This window comes from Portunus trituberculatus, chromosome 47 (genome assembly GCF_017591435.1).
Source record: "Portunus trituberculatus isolate SZX2019 chromosome 47, ASM1759143v1, whole genome shotgun sequence".
NCBI lineage: Eukaryota > Metazoa > Arthropoda > Malacostraca > Decapoda > Portunidae > Portunus > Portunus trituberculatus.
In genome coordinates this window covers 7,718,056-7,738,048 of record NC_059301.1, presented here as the reverse complement: position 1 = coordinate 7,738,048, position 19,993 = coordinate 7,718,056, and the positions used below count along the sequence as shown (strand labels likewise).

The 19,993-nt window shown below is 39.0% G+C and overlaps 2 protein-coding genes and 1 long non-coding RNA gene across 6 annotated transcripts in view; 1 reads left to right on the top strand and 2 right to left on the bottom strand.

Moving 5' to 3' along the window:
* The window catches only part of LOC123498021, a 1,945-nt gene extending 883 nt beyond the window's left edge, over nucleotides 1-1,062 (bottom strand). Inside the window, exons 1-2 of the long non-coding RNA XR_006672615.1 lie at nucleotides 975-1,062; nucleotides 1-256 (exon numbers count right to left, since the gene is read on the bottom strand). The exon at nucleotides 1-256 is cut by the window's left edge and continues 883 nt beyond it. This is a non-coding gene — a long non-coding RNA (uncharacterized LOC123498021). The remainder of the gene's footprint in view (nucleotides 257-974) is intronic.
* Nucleotides 1,063-4,417: 3,355 nt separating this feature from the next.
* LOC123498019 (phosphomannomutase-like) lies at nucleotides 4,418-14,967 on the top strand. 4 transcript variants are annotated; one of them, XR_006672613.1, is made up of 10 exons: nucleotides 4,550-4,765; nucleotides 6,477-6,620; nucleotides 7,250-7,364; nucleotides 8,052-8,128; nucleotides 8,888-9,079; nucleotides 9,876-9,951; nucleotides 10,642-10,721; nucleotides 11,400-11,569; nucleotides 13,975-14,088; nucleotides 14,625-14,967. XR_006672613.1 is itself a non-coding variant. In XM_045245093.1 (9 exons), the coding sequence occupies exons 2-8, from the start codon at nucleotides 6,555-6,557 to the stop codon at nucleotides 11,541-11,543; spliced, it is 750 nt and encodes a 249-aa protein (XP_045101028.1). In that variant the 5' UTR covers nucleotides 4,418-4,726; nucleotides 6,477-6,554; the 3' UTR covers nucleotides 11,544-11,569; nucleotides 13,975-14,967. The 4 variants fall into 4 exon arrangements, 3 of the variants coding, with proteins under 3 accessions (XP_045101028.1, XP_045101030.1, XP_045101027.1); XM_045245093.1 differs by having other exon boundaries at nucleotides 4,418-4,726; nucleotides 13,975-14,967; XM_045245095.1 differs by lacking the exon at nucleotides 13,975-14,088 and having other exon boundaries at nucleotides 4,547-4,765.
* LOC123498018 overlaps nucleotides 11,960-19,993 on the bottom strand; it is a 182,268-nt gene continuing 174,234 nt past the window's right edge. The window contains 1 exon segment of the mRNA XM_045245091.1: nucleotides 11,960-14,712. Coding sequence (XP_045101026.1) covers nucleotides 13,427-14,712 — 1,286 coding nt within the window. The 3' untranslated portion in view covers nucleotides 11,960-13,426.

The following is a 19,993-nucleotide window of genomic DNA, read 5'->3' as shown; positions in this document are numbered from 1 at the left end:
ACGGCCTATAGCCTTGGGGTCTTAATATCACTGCTACACACATTCTCATACATGTCGCGCACCTTCTTCTTAGCCTCGCCCCTCACATCCTCAAGCTGCTCGAGGCTGAAGAAGACTAAAGAGAAGTTGCTTGCGAAAGTCTATCGCTGTAGTAGGTGTTGGTGGGGATAATGCCTTCCATGAACCATATGTGTGACTGGCGTTAGAGGCCACCACTATACGTGACCAGATTCCTTGGTCTCCTCGACCGGCATGCCTGAGAGATAAAGAGATATTAATTACTACTATTGCTACTATGGTTACTTGCACTATTTTACTGCCGTAGTAACTAGAGTACTTACCTTACTACCCCTACCACTATCACCATCTCAATTTACCCACCACTTCACTTCGTAATCACCACTTCTCGTAATGACCATTCCGTTATCACTACACCACCACATTCACCATCACCGCCGCCGCCACAGCATCACTATCAAAAATGCTTATTATTACTACCACCTTTACCAAACACACCACATGGACTACCTCACCAAATCCAAGCTTCAACTACTGCTACTACTACTACTATAACACACACACACACACACACACACACACACACAGTAGTTAGCTCAGTGGTTAGAGCGCTGGCTTCACAAGCCAGAGGACCGAGGTTCGATTCCCCGGCCGGGTGGAGATATTTGGGTGTGTATCCTTTCACGTGTAGTCCCTGTTCACCTAGCAGTGAGTAGGTACGGGATGTAAATCGAGGAGTTGTGACCTTGTTGTCCCGGTGTGTGGTGTGTGCCTGGTCTCAGGCCTATCCGAAGATCGGAAATAATGAGCTCTGAGCTCGTTCCGTAGGGTAACGTCTGGCTGTCTCGTCAGATACTGCAGCAGATCAAACAGTGAAAAAAAAACACACACACACACACACGCGCACACACCAAATCTACCTTCACTCCGCTACCACCACCACCACTACACAACACCTTGCACGGGCTGGAATGGATTGTTGGCAGCGGAGTGGCAGAATAGAGAGAGGGACGCAGACGAGATACACCTTTTCGTGAAGGCAGGCCGTGCAGTAATAATCTTCCACATTCCGAAACCCGAACTGAACCTCTGTGAACCGCGAATCAAACTTACGAATCGTTTTGCTCTCATGAAAGAAACGAGGATTAGTATAAAAGAAAGAAAAATAAGCACAAAATTAAGTTGATAAGTATATAAATAAACAGATAAACGTATAGATGGGGTAAAAATGAGAAGGGCGAGGATTAGAAAGAAGAAAGATTAAGAGGCAGATGATTAGAGGGAGGATAAAGGTTAGAAGACTGATAGATAGGATAAGGCAGATATAAAAAAAAAACATAGACAGGCATGATGAGAAGGAAATAAAAATGGAAATTATTCCATTAGGCACCGCAACAATTAAGGTCATACGGCACCGCTGCTGTTATAACGGGAGAGCGTTACGTTACGTCTCATTTCCCGGACAGCTAGGATTGACAAGATTCAGACCAGGGGCCGTCTGGATCAGAGACCCGGACTCTACGCTCATGGCTTCAGAGGTAACTTGCCCATTTTTTTTTTTATAACTTTCTTCAGGACAGAACATTCTCTGTCAAGCTTCCTGGTAACGTAATATCGGACGTTTTCGTCCAGGAGAACAGGGTGCCGCAGGGTAGTGTTCTTAGTCCCATTTTATTTTGTATAATGATTAATGATATTCTGTCAACAACTCCCGTCCCCAGGAATCTTAAGTATACTCATTGTACGCTGACGACTGTCCGTTATGGCACTCCTCGCCTAACGCACAGTTCTTGGCGGGGCGGATTCAGGATGTTCTTGATTCCGTCCAGCATTGGGCCTCGCTATGGGGATTTAAGTTTTCCGTTGCTAAGTGTATCGGTGTTGTTTTCAGTAGACGTAACGTACCTGATTTGCAATTAACTCAAGGCCAACCGATACCGTTTCAAAATTCAGTCAAGTTCTTGGATCTGCATTTTGACAGCAGACTCAATTGGAAGACTCATGTTAATGAATTGCTTATTCGTTGTCGTAAAAGATCAATGTCCTCAAATACCTTTCTGGTACTTCATGGGGAGCAGACAGAAAATCTTTATTAATGGTGTACAAGTCCTTAATTCGTTCTCATTTAGACTATGGCTCACTGGTGTATGGGTCTGCGTCGGAACCAACACTGAGGAGATTGGATGTACTGCAGAATGAATGTGTGCGAATGTGTCTTGGAGCCCTGCGCTGCACTCGTGTGGCGCGGATGGAGGTTGAGGCCAATACCACCACTACAACTACGTCGCGACGCCCTCCTTTTATCTCATGGGATAAAAGCGGCTCGGAAAGCTCCCTCGGTAACACAGCAAACAAGATTATATGGCAGCACCACCACCTCCACAATGCGGTCCGCCGTCCAGTCTCAGTCAGACTACACACGCTCTGCCAGCAAACGGGCGTGAGACTGGACGATGCGGACCAGCTCGTGCTGCCCACCCTTCCCCCATGGAAACTTCCCACCACCACCTTCAACATCAACTGGCTTCAGGGGAAGAAGGCTGTGGTTACCGAGGTGGAGCTCCAACACCACTTCCGAGCCCTCGTCGCTGGCCTCCCTCCATCCCTACATCTCTACACAGACGGCTCCAAGACAGGTGAATGTGTGGGTGCAAGTGTGTGGTCGTGTGAATGTGCCCTCAGGTTCCGGCTGCCTACCCATACATCGGTGTTTTCTGCTGAAATTTTTGCTATTGACAAAGCCATAGATTATGCTTTAAATTCACTTCATAATTCAATTGTCATTTTTTCGGACTCTATGTCAGCCCTTCAGGCAATAGAGTCCGGCCGCACGGATACAAATGAAATCCAGGGCAACATCATTAATAAGCTGAATTCATGTCATAAATCCTTCTCACTGGTTTGGGTGCCTGGACATTCCAGTATACGCGGGAATGAACAGGCTGACATGCTAGCTCGGTCTGCTGCAGAGCTCGAGGGAGCGTGGAACCTCCGTCGGGATCTGCAGTCATGTCTCTCAGTTGTTAAATCATCAGCAAAACTCCTGTGGCAGAGTCACTGGGACAACCTCCACCTCCACACCACCAAACCCATCCTGGGCGAGTGGGCCTCCTCCAATTGCCCCACGAGGGGGGAGGAGGTGGTCCTCGCACGTCTTAGGATGGGCTCCACTCTCCCCATGCACATGTTTCCTTACATAGCCATCACCTTCCCACCACAGTGTTCCACATGCAATGTCACATCCTGCTTCTGTGCGTTATCGTGAGAGGCGGCCCTTGGCAGCGTATTGCCAGAGTCGCGGTCTCCTGCTAACGCAGACCACCCTCCTAAGTGATGAACACCCGGGTGTGGCCGATAGACCGATGATTTACTTGACTGAGATCAATATAATGAGAGAGTTGTGATTTATGTGTATATATTATGTATTTTACTCTACACTTTTCAAAAAATTCAAAATATATGTATGTAAATAAAAGTATGAAAGTGTGTATGATTCCAGATTTGCGTGATCTGGTGTGAATCTTTTCCCTTTCATGTATATAAGCAATACGTAGTGATGCTACGTAGCCACCCTGTGTACTTGTGATTTATCTCTCCCTTCTCCATGCACTGACAAAAGACAATAGTTTTGAGTTACGAGTAGGGTCCCTGTGTGAATGAAGCGTGTATGGAATTCTGAGTGAGTGTACAATGTTATTTTTGTTAAAATAATAAAAAAATAAAAATATAAATATAAATAAAATAATAATAAAAAAACTACATTAAGTAAATAAAAATTGTATATATAAATAACAAAACTGCAATAAAATAAAAAAGTTTGAAAAAAATGCAAAAACGGCCTAATACCCATGCCAGGGTAATGGCCAAAAAAAAAAAAAAAAAAAAAAAAATCAATCAATAAATAAAGACCATACACCCTTGCTAATGTCAACAAAACCGTCTAATCACAGCCAAAACTCACGATAAAAATATGTCCCAGTACTGAAGAGGTTAATATAAGAGAAACAAGGAAAAGAACAATGCAGTGATTTTGCGTTTTAGTGGTTTAATCTTGATGTGTATTAATTCGCGTCCTGTGAAAACCGCGCCTATTCTGGCCACACTCACACCAGACGCTGTGCACACTGTATTGTTGTCTTGCAGACGTAAAATAATCCCATTTTTTTTTTTATACCATGTGGGCTTTTCACGAGAATTTATGGGCTAAAGGGGATACTTTTTAGGGTACCTCCTATCTTAAAGCCCACCCGCTAGGAAACCGTTGCCCCGAGTGAGGAAGCCCAACCTACACTCAGACCGTGGACAGGATTTGAACCCGTGCGCTTGGAGACCTCTAGGATCCCAAAGCACGCATGGTTCCACTGTATTTTGACACTGAAACCGGTCACCGTGGCAATCACACAAACTCAAGTCTCCAACCGATTCATGATCAGCGTCACCCCCCCCCACACGCACACTGTATCATCGGAGATTTCATATTATATACAAACACGAGTCGGGTCAGCGGTGCCGTTATAAAGAATTTCCCGCGCCGCGCGCCTACAAACCCAAACAAACTTTGACAGGACAGCGGGAGGAGTGACGTGTCTCGCGCCACGCCGCACCGTTCAAGCTGACCTTGGTTTTTCCTTACACACCAATGACACCGGCGTCACACCAGTGTTCTTGCGAGTATTAGAAGTCACGTCAGCTTCCCAACAGCCATCAGGTGAACTGAGGTGGTGGACTTCCAGATGTATTTTTGATAGTGAGTGTCTTTCTGACGGCCTACATTACATTTATATTAATGGTTATATTGAATTGATTTTGTTTTGCTAACGAAGGGACAGCGTCCTGCCGTGTCTAGTCTGCCAACTACCACGTAGTCTACTATATTCCATAGGTAGTCACTTTATTACCATATTGTATATTCATCAGTCTGCCCTGTACTCTCTTCATTTTAACTTAATGATCCAGTATAACTCCGCCTCCTTATTTTTTTTATTATTTCCTTCCACACCTTCACAAATTCCCTATATACATATCTAACCTAATGTAAGCTTGACTATTGTACTTTATGTAATCTAACAAAAATGTAACTGAAAACCCTGCTTGTTAGGGGTAGTTACAAAAAACCTGGCTCAGGAGAAATCCTGAATCACCTGTAGCATCAAGAGGGTTTGCAATGTTTTTCTGCCACTCTATAGTACTGTATGGTATGTTTATAGTGGGTTTTGTGAAGGTCTAGAAGGAAATAGTAAAAAAACGAGAAGGCAGATTTATAGTGGTTTGATCCACTACCAGGGTGGTAGCTTGGATGTGTGAGCGGTCACAGGCTAATTCAATGATTCGGCGTACGTGTGAGCAGATAGAGCACAACACAACCTGGGGACCAGGAGCACTAAGACACACTTGCTGGATGCTTCACTTTTAATTACACATTGGTTTGCAGCACATATGACACAACTGGGGCTAATATGTCACAACACAATATCACGCTAACTTATCAACCTCTCTGGTGTTACTCAACCTGGTGCACCCACTCCCTCACTACCTGGGTTTACCCAAGAAGGATCAAATTGACCTCAGCAATGAATGAAACCCCTAACTTAGACCATATGCTTGGCACTATAAGTTTTCTTCCCACACTGCTTGCTCTCTGGTGAAAACAAAACATATGGTAGTCCTTTTCTGCCATTTCACCAGGGTCCTACAATCACAGTTTTACATTGACTCTTCCTAAGTATGCACTGATAAGTCTAAAGTACAATACCTGATGAGAGGACAGATTCCAGCCTGGGTAAGACTGGAAAATACATGTAGTTTGATTGGCTGTGGTGGCTGTAATGGCAAATCGGTGTTCAGCTCCTTCCATCTTGAGTAGGAATGAAGCTGCCATGTAGTGGCGATACACTAGACACACATGCTCAAGACAGATATTGAATCCAAGGGGCCGCCGTGGTACAGTGGAACCATGCGCGCTTTGGGGTCCGAGGATCTCAAGCGCGGGTTGAATCCTGTCCACGGTCCGAGTGTAGGTTGGGCTTCCTTACTCGGGGCAACGGTTTCCTAGCGGGTGGCCTTTGAGATAGGAGGTACCCTAAACAGTATCCCCTTTAGCCCATAAATTCCCATGAAAAGTCCACATGGTATAAAAAAAAAAAAAAAGGGGGGGGATTAAAAGTTTCATGTAACACTACCTACTGTTTGGATTGTTAGAGTTATACTGGACCATTACCACATTTAATCCTAAGATATGTCATGTGATGTAGATGAGAAAATATAAACTTGGTCAAGATATTATAATGAAAAATAATAAAAAAAAGGATCTGGGTGGTGATTACTAAGGACACAACATCACCATCTCGGTAGGCTGTGGGACTCGGCCAGGTGGGACCCACATTCTCCATGCATACAAATAAGCCATACCACCTTCGCTTGAGTCATATATGATGAACTAAACACAGGCTTATTTACAGAGCATCAGAGGCTTTTGAAAAACCACTGAAGAAGCAAAGAAGATAGTACAGTTTTTCCTTCACCACAGCACGTGCAGCATGGCTCTGTTACCAGACACTCTCTGCCTTTTTGATGTGGATGGCACACTCACTCAACCTCGGAAAGTGAGTCTGTCTGTCCTCTGATCTCAGTTTTGATGTGCTTCCCAAAAGCACATTTTTTGTTATGGCTGTTACATTTCATACATTTAGGGCACTGAATCCTGACAAATTGTTATTATGATTTTTTTGCTATTTACTAATATATTTAGTAATCTATTTACATTTTATTAGTATATATGTGACATTAGGAAAATAACACAAAAAAAATTTGGTAAGGCAATGAAATCAGTTATATTGATATTGAAGCCAAGATACAATAGGAGATAAAGAAAGAAATGAATTCTTGGGCTTCACTCGTGTCAACATCAGCATTATACAGGTCTTCCTTATAGTTTTTTTACTATTTTACTATAATGTAGTACTTGATTTGATATTTTCTTGATGTCAAACATACACATACTATACTTTCCGTATAATGTTAAAATATTGCAAATCCAATTAAGTTTCCAGTGGTTTGCTTTATTCTTTTCATGTACTGCTGTTGTGCCTCATTACTTCATTCTCACTCTGCTCATGTATTGTCAGCTCTTCATGGATTCACAAAAATTATGTACATAAAGCAGTTTTCTGGCATTTTCTGCAGGATGTATTCTGCATGTAGATACAGTTGTAACCCTTCATCTTACTTGCAGAAAATTGAACCTGTAATGGCAGAATTTATGCTGAAGACGAAGGAGAAGGTGCCGTGTGGCCTGGTGGGCGGCTCAGACCTCAACAAGATAGCAGAGCAGATGGGTGGCTTGGAGGGTGAGGTTCTGTTTGCACTGAGGACCGTATTCTGAAAAACTTTTGCTGCACAGCTTTAACATTCTTGAAAGGCTCAACTAGAAGTTACAAAGATATTTAAGGATGTTTTTATGGTTCCAGTGATATATTAACAGGATTTCTATATTATTAACTGGAGAAACACTCAAGAACCTGGCTAGTCATCTCTGTGGTCTTTGGAAATAATGTGTGGTGAGATAGCAAATCATTTTTTAATACATACAGGCTTAAGTGGCCATAGAGTTGTAGGAAACACTAATTGCCTCTTGAAAGATGGGTTGAGAATTTATTAAGTACAAGTGGTCATAATGTTCACATTTTTTTTATGTAAATTTCATTAGTTGAAGTGAAAAAAAATATGTTGAGAATATTACTATTTTTTTTTTCTTTTATTTCTTAATCTCCTCCAGGTTTTGTGGTAGCAAATTTTATAGTTTGACTTTCAGATGTCTGTTTTGAAAATTTGTTATCCAATTTTCTGAGTAATTTATATCCTCAAGTTTTGTCAGATTAGATTAACTGTTGAGGTAAAAATAGGGAACAGGGGAGAACTGTTATTTATTTATTGATTTATTGTATTTGTTATTAATGTTTATTTGTTTCTGGTATTTATTTTGTTTACCTATTTGTGTTTTTATGACCTGTGCTGAAGATCTTTTAATTTTTCAGCACTGATGAAGTTTGACTATGTGTTTGCCGAGAATGGTCTAGTGGCGTACAAAAATGGTCAATTTATGAAGAAGGAGGTAAGCTTTTACTTCAGCTTCTGTACTCAGCTTACTTTATGCACTCTATTGTTATTTATTTAAGATTACTTATCTATGCTACATCCTGAATGGTTGACAAGACATTTCAATGGCTGTCAATAATAGGTTAAAAGATGTAATCTGTACTATAATAAAGCAGTTATGACCTTTATTATAGACACTGAAATAATCTCTGTTGCCTTACTTAATTGTGATTATCTTGTAAAGTCTGTAGCACTATCTCTGACAAAGTTAGTAGTGCATAGTAAGAAATGTTGGTAAGGGAGATTTGAGGAATGTTGCAGAGAGGAGAGTTGGATTTTGTTCTCTGTGCCTGAGCATCCCCAACACCTTTCACACTAGTTTCTTTATTTTTTATAATTCTTTTTATTTATTTATTTTTTTTATATGTAGGAGTGGCATGGGACAAGAGTAAAAAAAAAAAAAGTAAAAAAATGTCTACTTTGATGCTGGTCCCCAAATAGAGTTGTAACTGTCAGTAAAAACCTACTTGAAACCTCTCTATTGAAAGAATTAAAATCATAGAAAAGTTAAAATACAGAAGCAGGCAGGGAGTTCCAGAGTTTGCTAGAAAAAGGATGAATGATTGAGAATACTCATTAACTCTTACATTAGTTATGTGGACAGCATAGACTTTAGTTGTTGTCATGCCACTAAGGAAATGTTCTAATACCCTCACTTCTTTCACTTACTGTTTTCTAGTTAATTTGTTCTCAATGCTCCTTCACCACCATGCAGAGCATCCAAAACCACATGGGGGAGGAGAAGCTGCAGAAATTCATCAACTTTGCATTGCGGTACATGTCCTCCCTCACTCTGCCTGTGAAGCGCGGCACCTTCATTGAGTTCCGTAATGGCTTGATCAACGTGTGTCCTGTGGGCCGCAGCTGCTCCCAGGAAGAACGTGACCAGTTTGGGGAATATGACAAAGTGAGTGAAATCCTAAGCTTGTTACACTGTGGTTTTTATATTTCAGTTTTTAAATTGCAATTTCTTTAGAGTTAATTTGTAATAACAAATGAACCGTGATTACCCAATGCCTCCTGTTTTGAATAAATTACTTTTTGAACAAAATTTTTAACTCTTAATTGCTTTGATTGCCATGCCAATTTGATACTGGGACAGAGTTAACAATTTCAAAAATTTACAGAAAACAAAAGCTGCCATTTATTATTGATTTATGTTTTCTATAAATATTTCCTTTTGTTTTTATTTTTTCCATCAGAGTTGTGGTCAATAAAATATCTGTCTATCTATATGCAGGAGAGACAGAATGTAGGACAATTATTCAATCTTTGATGAAATATGCAGTGTCTGTCATAAGCTGATAAGACAAGGTGGAAGGGTGTCTTGGAATTAATTAATCCATTTTACATTGATATTTTGGATTTCAATCAGCATTCAGGAATGAATTGGAGTTCAACAACTTAGGTTGTTTGTAAATTTCTCTTGTTTGGTTTATTTATATATTATTTTAGCTGTTTTTGAACTATCTGTTTATGGAAAGACAAGTTATGTGACAAAGAATAATGCTATCTTAATGATAGTTTTTCTCACAGCATCAACAAAATCTTGGAATATAGTTGTGTATTGAGAAATGACTTAACTTTTTCATATAAGTGAGTTTTTTGCTTAAAGAAAAGATAGTTTGATAATTTCCTTATTAAATTGGCTTTTGTTGTAGTGGCTTAGTGAATAGAGGGAATTACTGGTGTGTTGTTTTCAGGTTCACCACATCAGGGAGAAGTTTGTGAAAGCTTTGGAGGAAGAGTTTCCTGACTCAGGCTTGGTGTTCTCTATTGGTAAGTGAGCTGCCTCTTATTTCTATACTGTTAACTTTTAATCTGATCAAGGTGTGTCAGTGTCAGTAAGAATTTTGTATCGTTATGATTATGATTGTAGAAAAAATATATATATATATATATATATATATATATATATATATATATATATATATATATATATATATATATATATATATATATATATATATATATATATGAAATAATTTTTTTCTCTCATTTTACATGATAAAAGAACATGTGATGTGTAAAGAAATAATAATAATAATAATAATAATAATAATTATGATAATGATAATAACAATGATGATAATAATAATTATAATAATAAAAAAATGCATCCTGACATAATCCTGACCTCTGACAAAGCATGACACTATTGGTTGAGCCAGGAGGTAGTTTGGTTTTTTAGGTGCTATTTCTGTGCTGTCCCATGTGGATTGCTTGCCTGGTACATTGATAGATAAATAGATAGTTAGCTACTTTGTGTTCAGAAATATGTAGTTTTTTCTGCATTTAATTTCTTTATAAATGTGTTCATTTGTATTATTCCATATGTTACTTTTCCATTTTCAGAATTTTGAGTTGACAATCCCTATGGCTCTTTGAGGTCTGTGCATGACTTGTGATTATAGTAATGATAATGAAGGATGATGATATCTACAGTTTGTTTTATCTCTTCCCTGCCAGGTGGCCAGATTAGCTTTGACGTGTTCCCTAAGGGCTGGGACAAGACTTACTGTTTACGTTATGTGGAAAATGACTTTAAGGTGAGTCTCCTGTTGCTTTATGCTATAGTGGTGTGACAGGTACTGGAGTGCCTCTTTGTATGTCAGGATATACAAATGTGAAGTGTGGATCTTTAAGGAGAATTTAATTGCTTTTTACAACTGATATGTCTCATGTATGTAAGAATATGATATAGGGTTATTGCTGTGTGTGCCTTGATTGTGTCATGAGTAAAATAGATTAATGAAGGTTTTCTTATAAAGAGTGAATATCAAAAGCATGAATCAGGAAATTACCCATGACATGAATCTCTGTTTGGGCTTGTTGTTGTTGTTGTTGTTGTTTCTCGTCTCATCTCTTTCCTTGTAAGACTTCCTAACTGCTGTCTTGTAGAGTAGTATCACAGCCAACTTATTAGTAATTGATTTCCTGTGGATATTGATTATTACACCAGATAATCTAACAGGTCCTTACAAGAATGTTAGTTTCATAGACACATAAATGAAATTATTTTCAGTATCTTACCGTAGCTCAGATATAGAATAAATACATACTATAATGAACAAAATGGATATGTAGGCTCTTGTAAACTTTAAATATAAAGGGTAGTTTGAAGCTAGAATTTTGTATTACAGTAAATGGAAGGGATACATTGATTCAATCTGTCAAGGTAAGTGTTGAATGCAAGAAAACTTGACCTGCTCTTTGTTGTGGTGCAGATAATTCACTTCTTCGGGGACAAGACAGACAAAGGCGGCAATGATCATGAGATCTACGAGGACACTCGCACAGTGGGGCACAAGGTCACGTCTCCTGAGGACACCAGGGTGCAGATGCAGGAGCTTCTTGGCATGGAGTGTTAATAGCAGCCGGTGTTTATAAGAATTAGGTTAGTGGCTCAGTGTTTCAGGGGTAAGATGTGTATTGTGGTGCCTTTTCAACACTTCATCCTTACTGGAAATCTCTCTCAACTTAGCCGCTCTTGTAGTGAACTGCCATCTTTGTCTTCAAAATCTCATATGGAAAACTTTCTCCTTAATTTCCAAAACTGTTCTGGTAAAATTGTCTCTTTATCAAAAAAATTTTACTGGACACATTTCAGTGATGGCACTGGGGCCCTTGTTGCAGCCAATTACTCTCTCTCTCTCTCTCTCTCTCTCTCTCTCTCTCTCTATATATATATATATATATATATATATATATATATATATATATATATATATACACACACACACACACACACACACACACACAAAACAAGGGTATTAAAAGTCAGACAGCAGAAATGTTGGTTATATTGATGTAAGAATTAAGAAACTACAAAATCTATGTACAAGGTTTCCCCTACTATTATACAACAATTAATTACATATGAAACGCATATCTTTTAACACTGTATAGGATTGAGATCTACCTTTGAGGATGTGAATCACAGTGAAAATATTTATACACTACTTGAGAGGGTGGTGGTCACACCTTGTCATCCACTCAGTAAACAAATCATACATGTAATGATGCTGTGTGTATGGACATGAAAGTGACAACAATTCATGTATGCTTGTTGCTCCCTGGGGTTTGAATGTGTCTTCCTGGACACATTCATATACTTTATACATCTTACAAAATATGTTATAAACAATTATAACTGTCTTTGTATTATTGCTGCTGCAATGGCAGATGTGTAAAATACAAAGACAAGGCAATATAAAAATATTTATTGCACAAAATTTATAATACAGGAATTATATATGATGTACGGAATAGGAGAAACATGACCATAGTGGTGAAGGTATTAAATTATATTTCTTAATTATTAACTTAGTCCAGTAAATATATTTTGGCCTTCCCCAGTCAGGTAAATATTCTAATTACTTAAATTTCAAAAAAATTTCAACAGAAGTAAAAAATGTCTAATGTAAAGATAGAGAACAAAAACTTTCCTCCCATAGGATAATACTCAATAGGTTCTACTGTTTACAAGTTTGTCAATAAAATAATGCTGAACATAATATTGATATAGATATGTCAGTACAGTACCTAGACAAAATATGGACCCTAGTACATGAAGTTTCATTCATATCATTTAACTTAACCATCCATCCCTTGTAGTCTGTATTAAATATTCAAGGATTCAAGTTTATCAAGGTAGTTGAAATGCATATAATGGTCAATTATTGCATAAATGCATAAACCATCAAGAGACACCAACACTTAGCAGCATCCCTCTAACCCTACCTAGGTGCCCTAACTTGGTAGTGACTAGCAATGCTCCAGCTGCTAAAATACAGCTTCTCATAACACCACTCAATCTGTTAATCTCATACACATACTACAGTGACCTGTTCCAAGTAGCCATTAATGAACTCCATTGTATAAAATCCTTGCATTAGGTAAGAAGCCATTGTTGCATTACACAGCAGTGTGGTAAGGAGAGTGGAAGACCACAGGTATGACATATTAAAATGATACTGGTCAAATTATAAACATTAAATGCAATTTAACATCACTTATTGTCATGGTCACATATAGTTGGAATGTGCTCACCCACAGAAAGATATTTGAATAATAGTAAATAAGTTAAAAATAAATAGGCCCAAATAATTCAACAAAAGTTACTGACAGCAAACATGCACAGTGCTAGTGTTGAAAATGGTGTGTTCCCATCACGAAGACCCCCAAAGCACCATATCTGGCGGAATATAATGGCATCACATTATGAAGCTCTAGTACGAAGCTGATAAGCTGGCTAGCACTCTTTATGGAAAACTTCATCTCCACTATCAATTGGAGAGAAGTTTTCAGCACAGGAGTCACTGAGAGAAAGTCTCCCTCCACAGCGCTCGGAGCCTTCGCTTGACCCACTGTCACACAGCGACTTGTTGCTGAAGGAGTCCAGTGGATCTGAGCTTTTCTTTAGTCTGGCTAACCTTGGACTCCTTATACATATTTTGCTAGCCTGCTGCTGAGGATGTTGTGGTGGAGATCGCTGCTGGAGGGAGGGACGCATGCGAGAGGCGGGCTTCACAATCCTGCTCGAAAAGCCTTTGGGTGGCAGTGCCTTCTCACACTGTTGTTTAAGTTTTTTGGTAGATTCAGTACTGGAATCTTTATTAATATCTTTTATCAATTTAGGAGATTCAGCTTTTGAGCTTTTGGAAGACACGACAGATGATGTCTGGATACGAGGGATACGTGTTGGAGAACCAGCCTTTGCATTGTCACTTTGAGATTTATCATTATTGTTTAAAGGACCACTATGTAATTTATGACTAATACTTTTACTGTCTTTCACAGAGAATTGAGGTGATGGTGTTCTGCTGGATGGTGCATTCCCTTGTCTCACACTACACTTCAAGGCTCCACTGACACTTCCTTCACTGCCTTTACTCTTGACAGGGCCATGTTTGGGTATGTTTGTACTGACTAGGGAACCATATTTCTGGAGATTGGATCTATTACTGCTTGTACTGGAAGCACTTTTAGCTGGGCTGATAGGCATAGTAGTGGCAGGTTCTTTGATTCCTGAGATATGATTCATCTTATTGAGCTGACGCACTGTATTCTTGACACTAGAAATACTGCGAGTGTCCACACCCCCTTGATCACCTTCCTCACATAACACAGCAGGGTGGGATTTGTTACTCTCTTTCCTTAGTTTTAAAGAGTCATATTTAAAACTTTTCTTGTATGAGTTACTATCTACTTTAGGCAAAACAGCACCAGCATTTCGGGTAGTGATAGGCAACACTGAAACAGGAGTGGAACTATTGGTATTAGTGGCTGTGGTAGTGGTGGTGTTGGTGGTAGTGGAGGTAATGCAAGCTGTGGATGCTGCACTACCTGAAGCTGTATTGAGGTCCTGGGAATCTAAGTCAGAATGAGATGTTGAGAAGTTACCTAAAAAGGCAAATTCTTGAAGAGCTTCTTTTTCTTTGTCTCCAAAGCGTAGAAACAAGTCTCTTCGGCCAATAACTGAGGGGCGGGGCATGGCTCCAGCCAGCACAATGCGATCCCCACCACTACGATGTGATGCTGTGGAAAAGAACCAACAATATGTACAGTAATTGCCAGTTGCTGGGTAATTTTACTGACTTTTATCTTGAATTTAATGCAAACACCAATTTAAAATTATGCAGATCTTTATAACATCCCAAGCATACACTATTTATAAATGTGTCTATCAAATGACCACTGTAAGTAATCCCTGTAAAATGCTCTTTAGTGAATAAAGATTTGAGGGAAAAAAAAATAGAACAAAGTAATTCCAGAATGAAAGGATTAACCAAGCATTGGAATTTGTAATGATACTCCTTTGGCCAGGAAGAACAGCAGTGCATAGATATTACTGGTGGGGCAAAATGCTCACACTGTGGTACTCCAGACTGACCATTATAAACCATAGCCTTCAAAACTTAAATTCAGGAATAAAGATATCTGCGTGTCTGATATTCTGGGCATATAGAGAACTAATATGAAAGTGATAAGTGGAGATGGGAGAGGGAGGAAAAAAAAAATGGTGGAAGGTGTTAATCCCTTCGCGCTGGATGTTAAAAAAGCCCGCTTGTATGATATACGGGTGGTAGTGCCGCGCGCCTGAGCGCGGGAAACTTGTGCAAGCTTGTCGTCTTTGTGTATTATGCTGCTATTTTTTAGTCACTATGTTGCTTTCGAAGAGGAAAGTGGATGCTTCTCTCTTCGGAGAGAGAGAGAGAGAGAGAGAGAGAGAGAGAGAGAGAGAGAGAGAGAGAGAGAGAGAGAGAGAGAGAGAGAGAGAGAGAGAGAGATGGGAACAGTCTATGCCATTGGGTAATTTTAGACACAAGGCATGTAGCTTATCTTTTGTGAATGGTGGAGACAAGGATGGTGGGAGGAGCACTATGATTTCAAGGACAGCATATGGCATGTGTAGTTGGTATCCAACACACTATATGGGACAACTGAACAGAAGAAAGCTCAGAAAAGAAATATGACGTCTACGTAGGCGTCACCGTATTTGCTACTGGGGCTTCATGACGCCCACATAGGCATCACCGTAGTGAAAGGGTTAATGAGAAAAAGGTGAAGGTATGTATATGGGAACATGGATGGCAGGAACAATATGTTCCAAAATAATGTTTCCCACTTGATATCACACTATTACTGGAGAGGGAGTACAGAAAAGACCTGCATCTGCCAACTGATACGTGTCATATATCCGATTACTCACTCAAAGAAGGGTCCCTTCATCAAGATAATTACCAGCGTCAATAAATGAAATAATTCTCTGTGCTTCCTCCATTCTTTTATGCAAGTATTTGCTATGCCTGGTGCACAAATTAGAAGTTCAATTCCTAAAGGCCAAAGACATTTCTCGTGGACATCCCTCCCAGCTAGCGCTAGTTTTGACAGTTCATCACCAACCTTTCAATTCTGTCTTGACCAATTGAAGAAACGTAATAGCATCACACTTATCAATCCTTCCTCTTCAATCTCCTACAAACCCAAACTTTGTAGGTGATGTGGTGTGTCTGTGGTGATGCAGGAATGTGAGGTAACCTTCTGCCTTTTCTAGCCTGTATTTGAATGATTGTGTGCTATGTGGCAGCCAGGCTGGGTCCCAGCTGAGGGATCCTGCTGCTCTTGAAAATTTATGATATCTTCATTAAGAGATTCTCTTGCTACTGAAAACAGTGATATTGAAGGCAGTGGCTATAATTGTACAGCAGCAGAGACATAACATAAGTAGTAGTTAGGGCAGGAGAGACAAATAAATAACTTCCATATGGAGAGGGAGATGTGGAAAGTGAGGTGATGGGAAGGACAGATGTGCTGATGTGCCATGAGGCTAGACATACACTCTTACATTGTGGTGTGCTCTCAGCTAATATTTACCATGTTTCTGCCAGGACCTCACTCCTTTGCCTAAGGTAAGGCCCACGTACACATAGTGAAAGAGAGCAAAAATTTGAAGAGTGAATGCTAAGATGGTATTGAAGTTGGTGAAAGAGAGAGCATCATTTAATTTCTAAGTGTATATAAAACACAATGAAGCTCTTTTTCACCAGGGTGTGAGAGCAAACTTCCATACATTACTATAAAAAAAAATTTTCTTGAAAACATTTTTTACAAATATATTTTCTATGACCATCTCCTGCCTACAATGATCTTGACTGAGTGCGAGTGGAGGGCATTTAAATGGATATTCAAATGGTATTCAAATATAGATGATAAATTATTGGGCATGTATTGTGAAGTACTAGAGTAGCCTAAGGATGCCCTGAGATAATTTTTGGATTTTTTTATTCATATTTTTAAATGTTGGTTCTCTTACGTTTGAGAAATGAGGTTCCAATGCACTGCAATGAATGGTTCACTAATGCTTATTTAATGATATTCTCACACTTTTACTTTTCCAAGTTCCAATATCTTGACACCACTAATACACCCCATGAAGCATCCCATCCCTTCACACTAGAGCTCCTTTATCACACAATATTACAACTTATCTGTGAAATATATCTCTTGCCACACTGACAATATTTGCATTGTGGAAAAATAACTAACAGTTGCAAAGTATAATCACATATGCAATGCTATACTGATACATGATATATCTACCAAATGACTGAAGATGCACTGATGGAGGGACAGTTGTGACTACCACTCAAGCATGCAAATGCCACTTTTCTGCAACTGACTGCTGCAAGGTTGGGAATCCTATACACCATTTACTTAAGTTGATGCATGTCACCAGTTTGTTTGTGGTATGTGACACTTAACTAATTTCATTAACATCAAGTGGTATCTATCACTCAATTGGTTCAGTTGGTGTATGTAGAAGGAAAGGGTGGGGGATCACTTATCAGGGTGTTTAACACTAGCTTTACTTGCAGGGAGCAACATATACTTCCAATTTTTCTGTAATATGTGGTGCTATTTTTTGGCTTTATAGTACAACTTCAATTAAAGTGCTTCTCTTCAGTTTTCTTCTTGCTACATGCACAATCTGCACTAAGCCTACACCTGAGAGATCTATGATAGAGAGCAATCCGACATGCTTCACCTTCCCCAAGGAAAAAGATAAGGTGGATAAACATTTGATATCCCAAAATTCTTTCATTCCATGAAGTAACTGTCAATAACATTCAAAACATGAATATTTCAAACTAGCGTTGTCTTTGAACAATCATTTGCTATTTTTTTTTTAGCTTTGTAACAAAGGATTCTCAAAAAGTAGCAGTATAATCTGGGGAGATGGTGGCATAATTATCAACACTCAGACATGGTGATCTTGGTTCCCCTACTTGAGTTCTGCAGAATAATAGCCATTTTTTAAGCCAATACTAAGTGCCACAAGAATATTCATGTTTTTTTATCATCCCTGTTTTCAATGGTAATTCATCAAAAAGTTTTGATGGCATTACTTCACAAAAGTGTCACTTACAAAAAACCTGCCAGTGGACCCTTGGCCAGAGACTAACCATAAATATAAGAAGTTAACTAACTCAGCCTCCAAAATCAATACAGAAAATGGGTCTTGGGAGCAGACAACAAGGTTAAATAAATTGTCTGCATGCACTGCAGCACTTGTAGCTAAGCATTCCAGCAAATTAAAAAGAAAAGATCAAGTACCAAAGCCATTAACTGAAGCTCTGAGCAGAACAGCTGATCACTTGGTCAATGATAATAAACAAATTAACCAGTTAAGTTAACGTATTATGGACTTAATAGGGAAGGCTTTAACTTTCACATGATAAAGAAGATTCATGGTAGGGATGTAAAATAGGGAAGCATTAATTAACTATCTAAAATTCAGAGTAACACCATTGAAATTACTGCAGTGTGTCCATTTCTGCATGTGACACATTAGAAGGGAGGCATTTAAAGCCTCCTTTCCAGGAAAGGTCCAGTGCACATGACAGTATTCTACATATTTCTCTAATTCTTGTAAGTATAAGGCATTGTAAACAAGCTAATGTTTGCAGACAAACATTTACCATCAGGGATCTTTAGGCAGGTGAAATATATTTCACGTTGGTGAAAGGTGCCGATCCACAGCAGTACAGCCCCAGGATAGTATTGGTGCTGTAGCCAGTGGTTCGTTTAACACTGCCAATGAGGAATGAGAAAGTGCTTCAGTCCTGAATAACTGATTTTAGTAATGTGAGTTAAACAATCTGCCAGAAAAAAGTAGCAGTGTTCAGTGATGTGACCAATGGTGAGTAGATGGCGACACTTCATAATATTGAAATTATTTGGGGTTTTGTTATGCACATTATTGCTAGTGACTGGTGAGTATTGTGTGAGAAGATAAAGAACTGTACAAGTATCAATGGTGATACATAAAAGAAATATATCTTAAACTGTTTTTCACCTTTTTATGAAGTAGATTTAACTGAAACTGCAGTTATATAGATTTTAATTATTGCCATCAATGGACAATGTTGTTCTTTCTTTAAAGTAAAAATCTAGCACAAACATGGGACGGAAGTAGCAAAATCAGACCTATTTTGCATCATAAATGGTGACATATTATGACTCACATTTTGAGCCATAGGGATCATCAATTTGTTAAATTTGTTTCTGCTTTAGTGCATGTCTAAGAGGTAATAATATCATGACTATCATATTATGAAGTCATGTACTGAATCATCACATGAAAATCTAGACAATGTGAAAATTAAGGCAATCATCCCATCTAAATATCTTTTTTATATATATTTTTTTCTGTGAAAGGTAAAGGTTCTTCTCAAGAGTTTATGTAATGTTTTCTGTTGAGTGATTCCTAAGAAATATTCATCAGCACAACTCAGGGGAAACAACATTCTTCTTGTGCTCATTATTTGGTATACAGAGCCAAACTTCAGAAACCATAGATACATAAGAAAGAAGGATCACAAGCTCTGAACCTGAGGCTGTGTGGCTCATAATAACCATCTCAATTCAAGATGTGATCAATCATTGTCAGAAAGCCGAGTGATTTTTCATAAAACCAAGTCACCATTCTGTGCATGCTTCAATACACATGCACATAAACTGATACCTCTCTCTGTTCTTTATCTTTCATTTCCATGTTTCCTTCCTTTACACCTGCACTCGTTTCCTGTCCCCCCTCTCTCTCTCTTTCTAAATATGTCCCACCTCTGGTCTTAATCATATACCGATCTTAAGTCTCCTGCTCATCTTGCTCACAAACCTACCAGTCTTTAGTCTCTCCTACACCTGACCTCAGCTCTTTTTCAACAACACCAGACTCGTTTCCTTATTCTGTCTGCCCTCACTTCTCATGTTGACTTCCTCTACTGTCTAGCCAAACCTCACTTCTGCTGAGTCA

Bases quoted from the DNA above. Each gene is read 5' to 3' on its own strand.
- LOC123498019 (XM_045245093.1), top strand. From the start codon at position 6,555: ATGGCTCTGTTACCAGACACTCTCTGCCTTTTTGATGTGGATGGCACA. The intron at 6,621-7,249 runs GTGAGTCTGTCT...TCTTACTTGCAG, and splicing joins CACTCACTCAACCTCGGAAA to AAAATTGAACCTGTAATGGC. The intron at 7,365-8,051 runs GTGAGGTTCTGT...TTAATTTTTCAG, and splicing joins GCAGATGGGTGGCTTGGAGG to CACTGATGAAGTTTGACTAT.